The 14,842-nt window shown below is 39.9% G+C and overlaps 1 protein-coding gene across 1 annotated transcript in view; it reads right to left on the reverse strand.

Annotated features, from left to right (window-relative positions):
- Positions 1–14,842, reverse strand: part of Sos1 (SOS Ras/Rac guanine nucleotide exchange factor 1) — an 85,517-nt gene that overhangs the window by 43,723 nt on the left and 26,952 nt on the right. Inside the window, exons 5-8 of the mRNA XM_021185997.2 lie at positions 12,888–13,097; positions 10,140–10,283; positions 6,531–6,641; positions 6,359–6,457 (exon numbers count right to left, since the gene is read on the reverse strand). Coding sequence (XP_021041656.1) covers positions 6,359–6,457; positions 6,531–6,641; positions 10,140–10,283; positions 12,888–13,097 — 564 coding nt within the window. The remainder of the gene's footprint in view (positions 1–6,358; positions 6,458–6,530; positions 6,642–10,139; positions 10,284–12,887; positions 13,098–14,842) is intronic.

Here is a 14,842-nt window from a genome sequence, read left to right on the forward strand (position 1 = left end):
AAAAAAAAAAAGAAAAGAAAATATCAGCAGTACATACTACATAACAGTACATACTACATATGTAACAGACTTTAACCTGATTTTTTTTTCCCGATGCAAAAGCAAGAAGTTTATTTTCTGGCGCGTCAAGTAACCTGATTTTTAAAATGAAAGAAAACTCACTTTTCCTTCAGTAAGATGGAGTCAGCATACTGCAAAAAGAATGGGGTAATTCTTCAGGATATAACTAAAGCTGTTTAATTTTTTGGTGAACCAATTCCTAGTAATCATAATTTTGATCACTATATTTAGTTGTAAGAATCCAGTCTAAATTTGTTTAATAAAACCAACAAAATTTCATATAGAAAAGTCACATTATAGGAGCAAATGATTTTTCAAAAGCTCACATTGATTCAGGTATGGTGGCACATGCCTTTGATCCAAGCCGGCAGGAGTCAGAGGCAGGTGGAACTGTGAGTTTGAGGCCAGCCTGGTCTACAAAGAGATTCCAGGACAGCCAGCGCTACACAGAGAAACCCTGTCTCCAAGAAACAACAACAAAGGAAGGTTTTTTTCCACTTCATAAAATATTAACTTTAATGTTTCTAACTAATAAAAGGGTCTAATTTTGAGGAAATAATTTTAAAAATTCAAGTAGTACTAAAATCAGTCAAAATTCAGATCAAAGAGATGGCCCTGATTAAGAGGAGGACATAGTGTTCTTCCAGAGGACCCAAACTTGTCTCCCTGCACCTACCCAGTTGCTCACAGTTGCCTGAAAGTGCAGTCCCAGGGTGTCTAACAACTCTAGTTTCTAAAGGCACCTTCACGAAGAAAGGGCGCACACGCATGAACGCATACATATGATTAAAAATCTTAATAAAAAAATCTTGATAAAAATTTTTATTTGAAAAATTTTACTTTTTAATTGACAAGTAATGAATGAAACCCTGTCTCGAAAAACCAAAAAAAAAATTGACAAGTAAAAATTAAATATGTTTATGGTATACAATATGGTGCTGGACAAAATATTTAATAATATATACTGTCAAATATTTTTCTCAGATGTAAATTCTTAAAATCTACTCAGCAGTTTTCAAAACTATACAATATTATTATTATTTGCTATAGGCACTATATGTGTATATGTGTACACACACACATGTAATGTATGTATGTATATATGTATGTATGCATGTATGCATGTGTGTATATGGGTTTGTTTTTGTTTTGTTTTTCCATTTTGAAGGCTAGTCTTGAATCTTTGTTCCAGGCCCTGGATGTTGTAAACATGTTCTACACTAGGCTGATATTCTCTTGAATTTATTATTCCTTCTGTCATGAGAAAAAGACCCAATCCAGTAAGGAATTCACCCAAGCACTCAGACAGGAGAGCTCTTGGTTAGTGTGGGACAGACCCTAGCTAATGCTTAAGTGGTCCATCCCCAGCTACAATCTCCCTGAGCCTTTAGAGTGGGCTGTGATGTTGTAATCTTATATGTATTCATCTAGGAGTGGCCTTTAGGTCCCCATCCCCAAGCCACATTGTCTGAATTCACAGAGGAATCAGAGTCTCAGTCACCACAAGCAAGACCTAAGCAGATGGAGCCAAGGTTGCATTTCAAGGCGTGTGGCAAATGCTCACTTCTGAAAAGCGAAAAGGGTTTGGAAAAGCAAATTTACAAAAAAAGCAAAACTGCAGAACACTTAATTAAATTCTAATGAAGTCAGAGCCTATTTCCTTTATCTTCCTACATTACCTAGGTAACATATGTTAGGAAGCTAACTTTAAAGTTAGGCAAAGCACCTTAGATTAATCCTACACTTCCATGTGATTTAATATTTTCTGAGTAAGCTTATTAAATTCATTTTAATCATATTTCGATTGACACTATAAAGTTTAATACTTCTTTCCTTCTTCAATCCTAACTCAAGTTTTGTATCCGCTGACAAATCTCCTCCTAACGTCCCCAACCCGTAGGAAACATGACATGACTCTATTTCTTTGTCTGACACTGGTGTGCAAATAACAGCAGAATTCTATCCTATGAATTTGTAAAGTTTAAGGCATTCTAAGTTTCCCAAATAAACACATACACATAAATTTACAGTTAAACTTTAAAACTACAACAGATAGGAGGGATTGAGAAAATACCTATTTTTGCTCCTCATTATTTAATGAGCATTTAACAAACTATTTACATGCCAGGTACTGTGCTAGGCAGGAGAATTCAGAAGCATACAGGCTTCGTTCTGTTTCCTCAGGGAACATAGTGTCTGAAGACGAGGCAGACAATACCAATATGACAGTTCTGTAAGGAGGTGTGAAAGCAGCAGCAGCAGCTTGGGAACAAAGGGGTATCTGACCCTGCAACCCAACAAACTCTCAACTAAAAGGGAGCTTAGAAAAAGAGGGATTCCACCAGGCCAGAGGGAGGAAAAGGAACACAAATGGCACCGTGCACGGAGCTGGCATACCCAGGGCTGCTCAAGCTCATGGGCAGAACTGACGACTGAGATAAAACTAGAGACAGCAGCAGTGGAACTCAAGAATCTAGACTTCCTGTTGCAGGTGCCAGGGAACCAACTGTACCTTTCCATCTCAGAGTTCAAGAAATTACAAAGACGATAGAAAGAAGTTGCTATTGTCTAAACAGTGATATAAAGGTGATGTCACTACAAATGGACACTTGAGGCTGAATACTGAATACATGGTCATTTCTGATGTTAAATCATGAGTGCTGCCAGTAAGGAAGAGAGAAGAATCAAAGGTGGTGTGATGGGTGGGTCCCACACTAGCCAACAAAGACAGAGACGATAGAGAAAAGCAGAGCTCTGGTGGGCAGGAAAATGTGGGTGTGGTCAGTGGCCAGCATTACAGACAGACAGAAACGTCTCCAGTGCTGGAAACATGCAAGTGTCTATGTCAGTGTCATTCATGAAGTAACCTTTACAAATGCACTGTTTGAATGCCTTACCTTGTGAAATAAGCAGGTTATAAACAAGGAAACCAGGGATCAATAAAACAGAGTGACTTTTCTCTAGCTGCACAACAGGCAGAAAGACTTCAGTGTCTACCAAATTCTGAACCCACTCCACATACAGATAAATTATGATTCGGTTCCAACTGCCCCAATCTCATGCAATCAGCTGTCTCCAGAATTACCAAGTATATAGATGGGCATTTAGGATTAATAACAATTCCCCAAAGAAAATAAAATAGAATGCCAAGAATCAGAGGGTGGAGTAGGGAGGCATCTTTTGGTTCACTGGACATTGGAACCTCTTCAATCGTTTCCCTAAGTAACCTACAAATACATGGGTGTATCATACAATTTTTCAAACCTTCTAATAGTGTATACTGACCAGTTCTCCATTTATTTAGATTATGTCATGATACCAGCATCTCAAAGCAGAACCTGAGGCAGCTGGGAAGATAGCTTAGTTGGTAAAATGCTTGCCTAAGTATGAGGACCCAAGTTCAAATGCCACTTAAAAAGTTAGACACTACACACCCGCCTTTAATCCCACAATTCAGGAGGCAGAGGCAGGTGGATTTCTGTGAGTTTATGACTAGTCTAGTGTACATATTGAGTTCCAGGACATCCAGGGATACAGAGGCCCTGCCTTTAAAAAAACAAAAAGACCACAATTAGGCAACTATAATCTCAGCATTGGCAAGACAGACACAAGCAGACCCTTAAAATGGCTGGCCAGCAATTCTAGCTGAATTGGCAGGTTCTACGTTCAATAAAAAACCCTGTCAGGTACACACAAAACTGTGAATAACTGAAGACTTCTTCAGTTCCCCACTGTGGACTCCTGTCCCGCATACATATGCACCACCTACCTACAGACATAATCAGCATTACACCTTTAAAATTCTCCCCTACGAAGATGAGCTGAACGGCATACCAACAGACACAAGCTCAAGTACCAGTAAGACTGGCAGACAGCTTGACAGGTACAAGGGTTCAAGGTTGATCCCCAGGACCCACAATGGTGGCAGGAGGGAATCAACTTTGTCAGTTGTCCTCTGGCCTCATGTACACTTGGTGCACTTGTGTGTGCATTTGCTTGTGTATACACATGGGAAATAAATAAAAATTCAAGTCATACATTCATTCTGAAAGAATCCAGAATGGAAAAAAAGATGAGGTGTGTGTATGGACTGATCCGTGCCCTGTTCCATGTACTACCACACCATATACACTTTGCAATGTAAGGTAAGTCATACTATGAACCAGGAACACACACACACACACACACACACAGTAGAACAACGTTAAGTTCTAAAGTCCTGAGAAATCTTAATTATCTGTATGAAAATCATCTCCCACACCTCCCCAAGGCAAGGTCTCACATACTGTAGCCCGGATTGGCTTAGAATTCTCTACGTCGCTTTGCCTGGTCTCAAATTCATAGTAATCTACCTGCCTTAGTCTCTCTCAAGTGCTGGCACTATAGGTTTGATCCACCATACCCAGATAATTTTAAAAAGCATTCCTTTTTAAAAAGTTAAGTTATTTAGAGTGTGTGCATGTGTGTGTATGCACATGCTTGCTTTTATGTGTACATGTATGGAGACAGGTAAGAAGGGCAGCTTGCAGAAGTCTCTCCCGTCTACCACCTGGGTCCCAGGCGTCACTCACAGCAGTAGCACAGCCTTACTGGCCTTTCTGATTGTTGTGAGACAAGGTTGAACTCAGTGCCTAACTTTTTCTTTAAAAGCCATTTTGAATTATGTGTCTGTTTGTACGCCGTGCATGCACAGGCGCCTAAAGAGGCCAGAGAAAGCCACTGGAACTCCCTGAATGTGGAGTTACAGGTAATTTGTTAGTTGCCCAGCGTGGTGTTAGAAACTGAACTCAGGTCCTCTAGAAGAGCAGCAAGTGCTAAGCCATCTCTCCATCCCTTAAGTTTTCTTATGTGTGTGTGTGTATGTGTGTGTGTGTATGTGTGTGCCTGTGCGTGTGTGTGCGTGTGCGCGTGCGTGCGTGACTGTGTGTGAGAGTATGGGCATTCATATACATGAAGGTCAGGCACAACTCTGGGACACTGGTTCTCTCTTCCCATGTGAGCTTCAAGGGTCAACCTCAAGCTGTCAGGCTTCTGTGACAAGTGCCAGTCACAGGGCCATCTTGCAGTCCTTAATTTTTCTTATTAAGCTGCTTGGATTTTATAACCTTTCAAATTCTCATCAAAGCTTCTTGCTTTTATTTATAAACTAATAAATTTTCAAGTTTTATGTGGCTACTAATCCTGTAGAATTTTTTTACTTAATATTTTGAATTATGATCATTTGGAGAACTTTTACTAGTATACAAATTCACTGCTTCTAAAATAATAACAACACTGAGTTTAACAGACATTGCTGCAGTGCTGAACAATGAAAATCTATTGAACTAACAGTTTTTATTACTTTAGCCTTATTTTCATATTGGGTCCCTGAGGAGAATCTCTGTAGCTATTGAGGTCCTCAGATGGAGATGTGGATGCATATATACAAAGTTGCTTTCAAAGAATCACCATATAAGCAAACAGACCACATGATTAAAAATAAAACTGGGCTCTTCCTCTAAGTGGCCAGAGATGACTTGTGAAGATGGTTCACCACTGGCTTGACCCAGAAAACCCCACAAAATCATGCAAATCAAGAGGGTCAAACCTTCGGGTTCACTTTAAGAACACCCGGGAAACTGCCCAGGCCATCAAGGGTATGCATATCCGCAAAGCCACCAAGTATCTGAAGGATGTCACTTTAAAGAAGCAATGTGTGCCATTCTGGCGGTATAATGGTGGAGTCCAGGCCAAACACTGGGGCTGGACACACGGACAGTAGCCAAAAGAGAGCTGAATTTTTGCTTCACACACTTAAAAATGAGAGAGTAATGCTGAACTTAAGGGTTTAGACATAAGATTGTCTAGTCACTGAGCACATTCAGGTGAACACAGCCCGAGACGCCGACAGCCAGACGCACCTCCAGAGCTCATGGCCAGGTTAACCCATACATGAGCCCCCCTGCCAAATTGAGATGATCCTCACTGACCGTTCCAAAGCCAGAAGAGGAGGCTGCACAGAAAAAGATACCCCAGAAGAAACTGAAGAAACAAGACTTCATGGCACACGAATAAAGTCAGCATAAAATAAATGCAGATAAAAGTAAAATAAATAAATGAAACTGGGCAACTGCTTTACAGTTAAGTAGTAAAGTCAGAAAGCATGCTATTCTTTTGGAGTTACTTAAAATTGCTTCTCAGCCAGACAAAGAAAATGAATACAGACTAATGTGTGTGGATGCTCACATATGTTTGCAAGTGAAGTGGCAAACGATGACACTTGAATGCTTTATAAATAACAATCCGAGATTTTTTTTACCTTCAGAAGTTCAAAGTAATGCAAACAGTGGTACACAGGGGCAAGCAGCAGCCGGGGCAGGACGTACTGGACAGCTTCTTTGAAGCCTTCGCCTATGGACTAAAAAAGGAAGGGATTTAATATTTTTTAGAGTTTACTTTTCTAACATTGTGCAATTTAACAATCACTATACCTGCAAATAAAGTGCTGCCCCAGGCTTTGATAACTGACTAAGAAAATGGCCATGGAATCCAGGTCGTAAAATATCCCGAGCATATGACTCATATGGGTCAAATGCCAGTTCCTGAAAAAAGGAGGACAGTAAAGTAAAAATAATCATAAATAAGAAATGGTCCACCACACAAAGTACAAAAGATTAAATCATAAACATATCTACAGAAACATATTCCTCTTAAGGACTCCAAATAAAAATTGAATGGCTGTTATAATTTTAACAGAATAAATGTAATATCCTCAAGTGAAAGAATCCAGGAGTTCTTCCTTCTGAGCAGCAGAGTCACTGTGTGCTGTGCTGCTTCTCGTTCAAAGGTTCAGTGAACCAGTAGTTGTTCTGAGAGTGGCCTGACCTGGCCCTAGAGACTAGCACAGCTGAACCTGGACAACCAACGGTCTATAAGACGCGAGCCTTAGAGTGCTGATGTTAGGGATGGATTCTTCCGGGTGTGGGGGAGGGCTGGAGAAATGGCTCAGCAGTTACTATTGCTCCTGCAGAGAACCCAGGCTTGGTTCCCAGCACTCACACAGTGGCTTACAACCATCACAACTCCAGCTCCAGGCTATCTGATGCCCTCTTCGGGCTTCTGGGGGTACCAGAGACATATATGGTACAAATACATATAAGCAAAATACATAAAATAAATCTAAAAAATATTTTTGGTGTTAGACATTTACTTTCCTATTTTGTAAATAAGAAGTAACTGTTTCTATCACCTAAAGTTCTGTTTTCATAAAACTAACTTAATCCAAACTGAAAAAAAAAAATCCATCATCATTAATATACCAATCACGATTGAGATATCACTCATAGCAAGGTCTAAAAGAGTATGATGATTGCTGATGAAACACAGAGTAGGTATATTGATTTTAGCACTGAGAGTAGGGCCCTTCCCATCTTTGATCCTGTGCCCTATTCCAGTTATAAAACTGCCAGGAGGGACAGACACAGGCCGGTGAGCAAAGACACCTGTTGACACATCTGCTGACACATCTGCTGACAAGCCTGATGACCTTAGTTCAATCCCTGACCCACAGAGTGGAAGGACAGAAGTGACTTAACAAACTGTCCTCTGACCTCTACTATATGACAGACACACACACACACACACACACACACACACACACACACACACACACACCCAGCTTCAGGTCCAGAGTGTCTCACCACTGCTAATTCTAGAAGAGATAAGTGGATGAGTGTAGTAGGTAAGAAATAAGACAAGTGATTATGTATTCATTACCTTTAGTGCTGTTTTTAAAGTACTTAAGAAGGCGTTACTCGCCAGAGTACCGTATCTAAGCACTCTGGACACCACACGGTGTCACGCGGCAGGGGACAACGCTCCAGGCCTTCCTGCTTCCTTACATTTTGGATCAACTTGTAATTTAATTATTAATTTGTTCTGTCCCTACTGATTGATGCAATCTGTGCCACATGTCAGAACTGTAATTGCATTCTGTTTCACTGTCTGCCTATACTGGTAGCAACTCTGATGTTCCTATTTACTAAACTGAAGTATGTGGTAAAGCAAATCTCCTCCATGTGCTGTCCTCGACATTGACTTTGTCTCTTCTCCTGAGTGGGTGAGACAGGCTAGATAGGACCTCACTGGACAGCTAGAACTTGCAATGCAAGCCAGGCTTCAGTGCTGGCATTATGAGCATGGACCACACCTCATTTGTACCTATTAAAGATGAGCTTGCTGTGCTCTGGCTCCTCTGTGAATGACTAACATGAATGTAATACTGAGTTTTCCATCCATAAATATAGCATAGAATTTATTACCATTTACTTGTATATTCCATATCAACCTAAATATTTTACAGTTTTTCTTAATAGGTCTTATATACTTTTAGTTAGGTTTTTGAGTTTATTATCATCATTAGTAGTAATAGTAGAATCACATATGTGTATGTGTGTACTAGTGTGCACAGGTCAGAGGACAACATTTGGGAGTCAGTTCTCTTTCTACCACACGTTCTAGGGATTAAACTCTTAAGGCTGGGACACCCCTAGGTACCAAGTGTTGGGGCTGCACAGTGCCTTATGGGTGGGGCCATCTCGCTTGCCCCACTTGCTTACTGTGTGCCTCTGAGACAGGGTGCCTTCTGCCTATCAAGTTCTATGTTCTGGCCTGTGTAGCGGCATAGCAATACTAGTCCTTTCTCTAAGCCAATACAGTGAACTCACCTAGTATTTTAGTATATTTTCTTGTATTTGCTAACTATTGACTATAAACAGACAACCCTTCTTACCCTGCTCCACCTTTTGTACTATGCAGCCCCTTGAGTAGTGCTCCTTAATTCTCCTGGAGGTTTCTACCCAGAGCATTGGCTTTGTCCCATCTGTTTTCTGAGATAGAACCTCTGTGCTGGGTAGTCATTTGTCAACTTGACAAAAGATTGAGAGAACCGATATTGAGAAAAATACCCCCAACTGATTGCCTAGACTGGCGACTGACATGAAGTTCCAAGCCCTCTGCGGGTTGTGGGTGATGCCATCCCCGGGTATAAGTTCTGAGTTAGATATGAAAGCAAGCTGAGCAAGCCAGAGCTACTGTCCTCCAGTCTTCTGCAGTTCCTGCCTCAAGGTTCCCACTCTGGTTTCCCATGACAGGTTGTGTAACCTGTAAACCCCAAGCAGCTCTTGGTCTTGGTGCTTTCAACAGAACTCTAAGAACTTCACACAGATCTAGCCTGATGCCCAGCGTGCTCTGTAGCGGAGAGTGGCACCCATCTTCTCGAAGCCCCGCATCTACTTTCCCATTACTGAGGGTTACCAGGTGTGTGCTACCACACTCAGTTCATATGGCCCTGAGAACTAAACCAAGGGCCTCGTGTTTGCTGGGGAGAGTTTCCCTGGTTCCTCTCTTCTTTCCCACGGGCTCAGCACCAGTATACTAAAAGACTAAACGGGCTTTAGAGCAGGACAAGAACAAGAAACCCCAGAGTGACTACCAGTGGTGACTCACTACAATTAACTCCCAGTTAGCATTGGAAATGCTCAGGGTACCCATGGGATCTGAGCTGTCTGTGCCATGGGCCTGAGTTTCCTAGCACCTCATTGTTCAATTCTAAAAACAAATGTGGCTATCAAATACTGTTTATTTTACTATGTAAAGGGAATTAGCCAAATATATAAGGGAGATTATCTTAATTTTTACAAAAAAATTTGAGACTTCTTATTGTTATTCTTCTTACTTTACAAGTGTGTATAGAGAAGCAAAATATCGGTAACTCGCCTGGAGCTACACATGTAATACACAGCAGTGCTCTAAGCAGTAAGCTGTGAGGACTAGGACCCTACACCCAAGCTTTTCTCACTCACGGGTGGGCTAGCCTTGATCTTTCTATCAAAGTTTCAGAGTGACACCGAGATTGGGCGTAGTGCTTGATAACTATTTCTGTACTTGATAACAGTAATAAATGTTGACCTACGATGAAAAAGAAGCAACGGTATATGACTTGAACTGGAAATAGGAATTATGACCCCCATTTTAATGCCAATGTACTTACAGACAGACTCCTTTTGCTATATAATTGACAATATAATTGATATACTTACTTCTGCTAAGTCTTCAAAACAGCTTCCTACTAATGGGTGGGGACTGCCTTCATCTGTCATTTCTACAGTATCTTCTATATGGCCCAGTAACTTTACACTAAGTTCATGTATATCTACTATACGACTAAATATGTTTTCTACATCCTGCGGAGGAGAGAGAAGTATTAATTCAATCATATTGTATAACAAGATATCTTTTCAGTAAAAAAGAATTATTTTATAATCAAGGTTTAATGTAGATATTGAGTTATTTTAATGACTTACAATAAAAAAATACTTTAAAACTCATTCTTTAGTGATATACAATTAAGAAATACGTCTCTCTACCAATCATTTTGTTTTAGAACATCTTCATACTCTCTTTACTAATCTTCAATATAGTTTAACAGAGAACAGAACTTTTCTATTTGTCTCTGCATTCAATCTGTTGAGATACAACATTTTGGTTGAAGAACAGGATAAAGTACAGCTTTATCTAGATACATAATTTTACCAGACATGTAATGGGAAAATGAAGGAATATTTTAATTGTCTATTCCACTTTGATATTCTTGTTTTCTGTCTAACATTGATGTAATTTTTCCGTCAACCTGTAATTAACGTATCATGGGATAGCTGGCTTTCTGGGGTAAGGATGGTGAAGGTTAATGTGCATGGGATATAAAGAAATTGTCTAAGGCAAGAAAGTATTCTGTAGCTTTACAATGGCGGGGTTAAATAATAAGGATAAATGAGTGCATATGATCTCACCAAAAAGCTCATTTTAAAGCAATTCTATCTTCCTGTGTGTGGATCACGTGAGTAAACTATAAAATGTATTTACCACTGACTGGCTTTCAGTACACTTAACCTAAGGTCATCTCTGCAAAAGACAACTTAAGCTCATTAGCAAAAGTGACTTCCCATTGTTCCATTTACAGTCCAGAGCCCAGTTGTGCGCATCTACTACTGGGAACATTCTATGCAAACAGGTCAAATGTCATTATTCTGCTGCTAATAAGTTGGTCATTTCCTACATTTCTTGGAGACCATATAAATTTTATACTGTTCTATTAAAATCTGTTGATTACTATTTTTATCCTGTTATCTTTGAGGCATGGTTTGTATGCAATGAGATAGACCTACTTTAAATGTACTTTTTGGTGAGACTGTATACAGTTATTCCTCTCTGTAACCTCCTAACAGTCACTATCCACAACGTTTTCTTGTCTTAAAAAACTTCCTTATGAGAACTGGAGAGATGGCTCAGCAGTTACTAGCACTGGCTGCTCTCCCAGAGGACCTAAATTAAGGTCCTAGAACCCACATGGCAGCTCTAATCACCTATTAACTCCAGTCCAAGGAGAGCTAGTGCCCTCTTCTGACCTTCACACGAAAACAATCACACATAAAATTGGAAAAAAAAATTGAAAAAAAAAATTTTTAAAGTTCCCTTATGTCTCCTCTGTATCAGCTCCCACCAAACTCCCAGCCAGAAAATGAGTGCTCAACTCCCCGTGACTAGACAGTTATTGTTCAGGAAGTAGAGAGAGACAAATCTACGAATCTTTGCTCAAGTCCTCAAGGTTCAGCTATGCAAATGTATGCATCAGCACTGCATTCTTTACTCCTGGTGAAAAGCTGACCATTGTGTGAGCAAAGCACAGTCTCCCTGCACAACTGGAAGGCACTGAGCTATAAAATAAAACTGCTATTTTGTATGGCCTTGTTTTTGTTTCTTCTAAGCAAAAAACTAACAGAACAGAATTGTCAGAAAATGTAGAAATGTGTTACAAAACCAGCCAATTTTACTAATTTAATTTATACCTTACAAGTAATGTTGAAATTTTGCAAACCCATGAGCAGTCAATCACTCACACTCTCCTCCATGGCTGGCGCGGTCTTTGTTTTAAGTCTTTCTGAGCAGCGCATGCAAGCATCTCACTAGTTTCCATTTGGATTCTCTGATACTGAATACCAGTTAGCAAATTTGATTGTGGATTTTTGTGTCAGATATCTTTATCTCTCCTTTGCTACTTTTTTAAAGCAAATTTAACGAAGCAATTTAAACACCATGCATTTCATACAGCTAAACTAACTCAATAAGCAGTGCTTGGCATATTTACAAACTAGTTATACAGTCTAATTGTTCAATTTTTGTAATGGTGGAAATTGAACCCAGGGTTGCACAGGCAGATTAGACAAGTGCTCTGCCCCTGGGCTGTGCTCTCTGCTGCTCTCTGTTATTTAATGCTCACAAACTACTATGACTGGCGCTCCAGAGCTAGCGCTGTTCCCATCACTGAACAATCTCCTGGTTTAGTGAGGTTGGTGCGGGCACTACCCTGCGTCTCATCTCTTGTGTTCCCAATAATTCCGCTGTTACTGTTGCATTATGACTCTCTTCGTCTTACATTTCCAGCTCTGCCCTGACTAGACAGGACTGTTGCTGACTCCTCTAAATGTAGTGTCCAACAATACGGCTGCTGTTGATAAGCATCACTTAAATGACTCAAATAAGTCAACTGAATCAAAAATACCTTCCACCTAAACAAGAGGCTCTATTCCCTGAGATAGATGGAATATTATGTGATTTCATCTTCACTTACATAATTAGTCTATTTTAGATTTCTTTCAATTTCTGATGTTTAATCTCTTGAAACTGTGGCAGCACTTTGTGATCATGACAAATTAGAAATCATGAATTATGTAACTTCAAATTTGAACTGAAATTTAACAACACATGCAAAAGTAACAAAATATACTTACATTAGATGAAAACAATTTGGAATTAGAGACAAAGGGTTCTCGAAATACTTTTATAATTAGATTTAATTCTCTTATATACTGTCGAATTTCTGCCATGAATGCTTTTACCAAATCATAATAAGTTTGTTCTCCTGAGGTGGAAGGCTCTTCATCAGTTAAAGATAAGATATTTATATCTTCTACATCTTGATGAAACATATCCATCAATACCTATGTAGTCAGAGGTAAAATGAAAGTGTCAGTAATAGTGTAGTCTCCCTTGAAGGTTAATGCCCTAGGCATTCCTTTTTTCTGTCACAAGAGGACAAAAACATGCCCTGTGGGGGAGGGGTAGGGTGGGAGGGGGAGGAAGAAATGGTTTTAGAGAAGAGATGGCTCAGAGGTTAAGAACAATTAATGTGGGCTGGTGAGATGGCTCAGTGGGTAAGAGCACCCGACTGCTCTTCCGAAGGTCCAGAGTTCAAATCCCAGCAACCACATGGTGGCTCACAACCATCCGTAACGAGATCTGGCACCCTCTTCTGGAGTGTCTGAAGACAGCTGCAGTGTACTTACATATAATAAATAAATATATAAACAAACAAATAAATAAATAAATAAATAATGTTCTTCAGAGGACCTGAGCTTCATTCCAAGCACCTACATGGTGGCTCACAATCTTAACTCCAGTTCTAGGGAATCAGGTAACCATGGCAGCCAGGCATCAACATGGCGACAGGCATCTATGCAGGTGAAACACCTATACATATTAAAAACCAAGTTTCTTCAAAAAGTTTTCTACAGTTACTCTTGCTGAAATTCACCCTTCCCACTCTTGTGGCCCTGTACAGTGTCACTGCAGTATAGTTTACCTTATGCTACAACGTAAGTCACCTTTCAACAACTTTGAAGCATTGTTATTTAAAAATTTTTAAACTCTAGGGATATGGCCTCATATAACTGAAGCTAGCCATAGGGTCACTATGTAGCCAAGGCTGGCCTTGAATTTCTGATCCTTCTGCTTGCACATGCGCATCTCATTCTGTTTACCCAGGACCAGAAACCAAATCCAAGGCTTTATGCATCCTAGGCCACACTCTACCAGTTAAATAGATCCCAGGCCCCTTTTAAACACGCTTTTCTGTATCTCATTTCTGTATGAGCACATAGTAGATACTAAAAATATTTTACTTATATGATTCATTTAAAAAGTAGCAAGCAAGAGGGTTAGACAGACAGGCGAGTGGTTAAGGACACACAAGTGTATCAGTTTCCCAGAAGCCATGGCAGGCAATTCACAACTGCTTATAACTTCAGGGGTCTGGTGCCTCTTCTGGTCTTCACAAACAACTGTGCTCATGTGCACAGAATGCCCCCTCCCATGTGCCACAGTAATAAAAATAAATCTTTTAGCAGATGGGCTAGAGAGGTGGGTTGGCTGTTAAAAGCACTCACAGCTTGCCCAGAGCACCTGGGCTCAGTTTCCAGCACCATAAACCCTCTGTGAGCCCATTTCTAAGAGATCTAATATGTGTTCCGACTTCTCTGAATCCCTGTGCTGTGCACACATACACATTTAAAACAAAGTAGCAAATATTGTGTATTCATAGTCAATTGTAATCATAAATATCAAGTACTTTATCTCCATTTAAAAATATCACAACACTTTTAATTCTTCAGGCCAGATAATCTCTTTCACTTTAGATTATTCTGTTAGAATAAACACTAATACATACATAAGTAGAATCTACAACCAGAATGGCCAGAGTGTGAAGAAAGTGGAATAGAATCCCATCAGAAAATAGCTTCTTTCCTAAAAAGCCACTTAAGTACCCGCCACCTCTATCTTATTCCCACACAGTAACAACCTGTATGTATGCTATGAGATTGCTGGAAATCTCTCCCCAAAACATAATGCAGTGCACACTTCTATTCTTTTTTTTTTTTTTTTTTTTTTTTTTTGCTTGTTTTATGTC

This window comes from Mus caroli, chromosome 17, assembly GCF_900094665.2.
Source record: "Mus caroli chromosome 17, CAROLI_EIJ_v1.1, whole genome shotgun sequence".
NCBI lineage: Eukaryota > Metazoa > Chordata > Mammalia > Rodentia > Muridae > Mus > Mus caroli.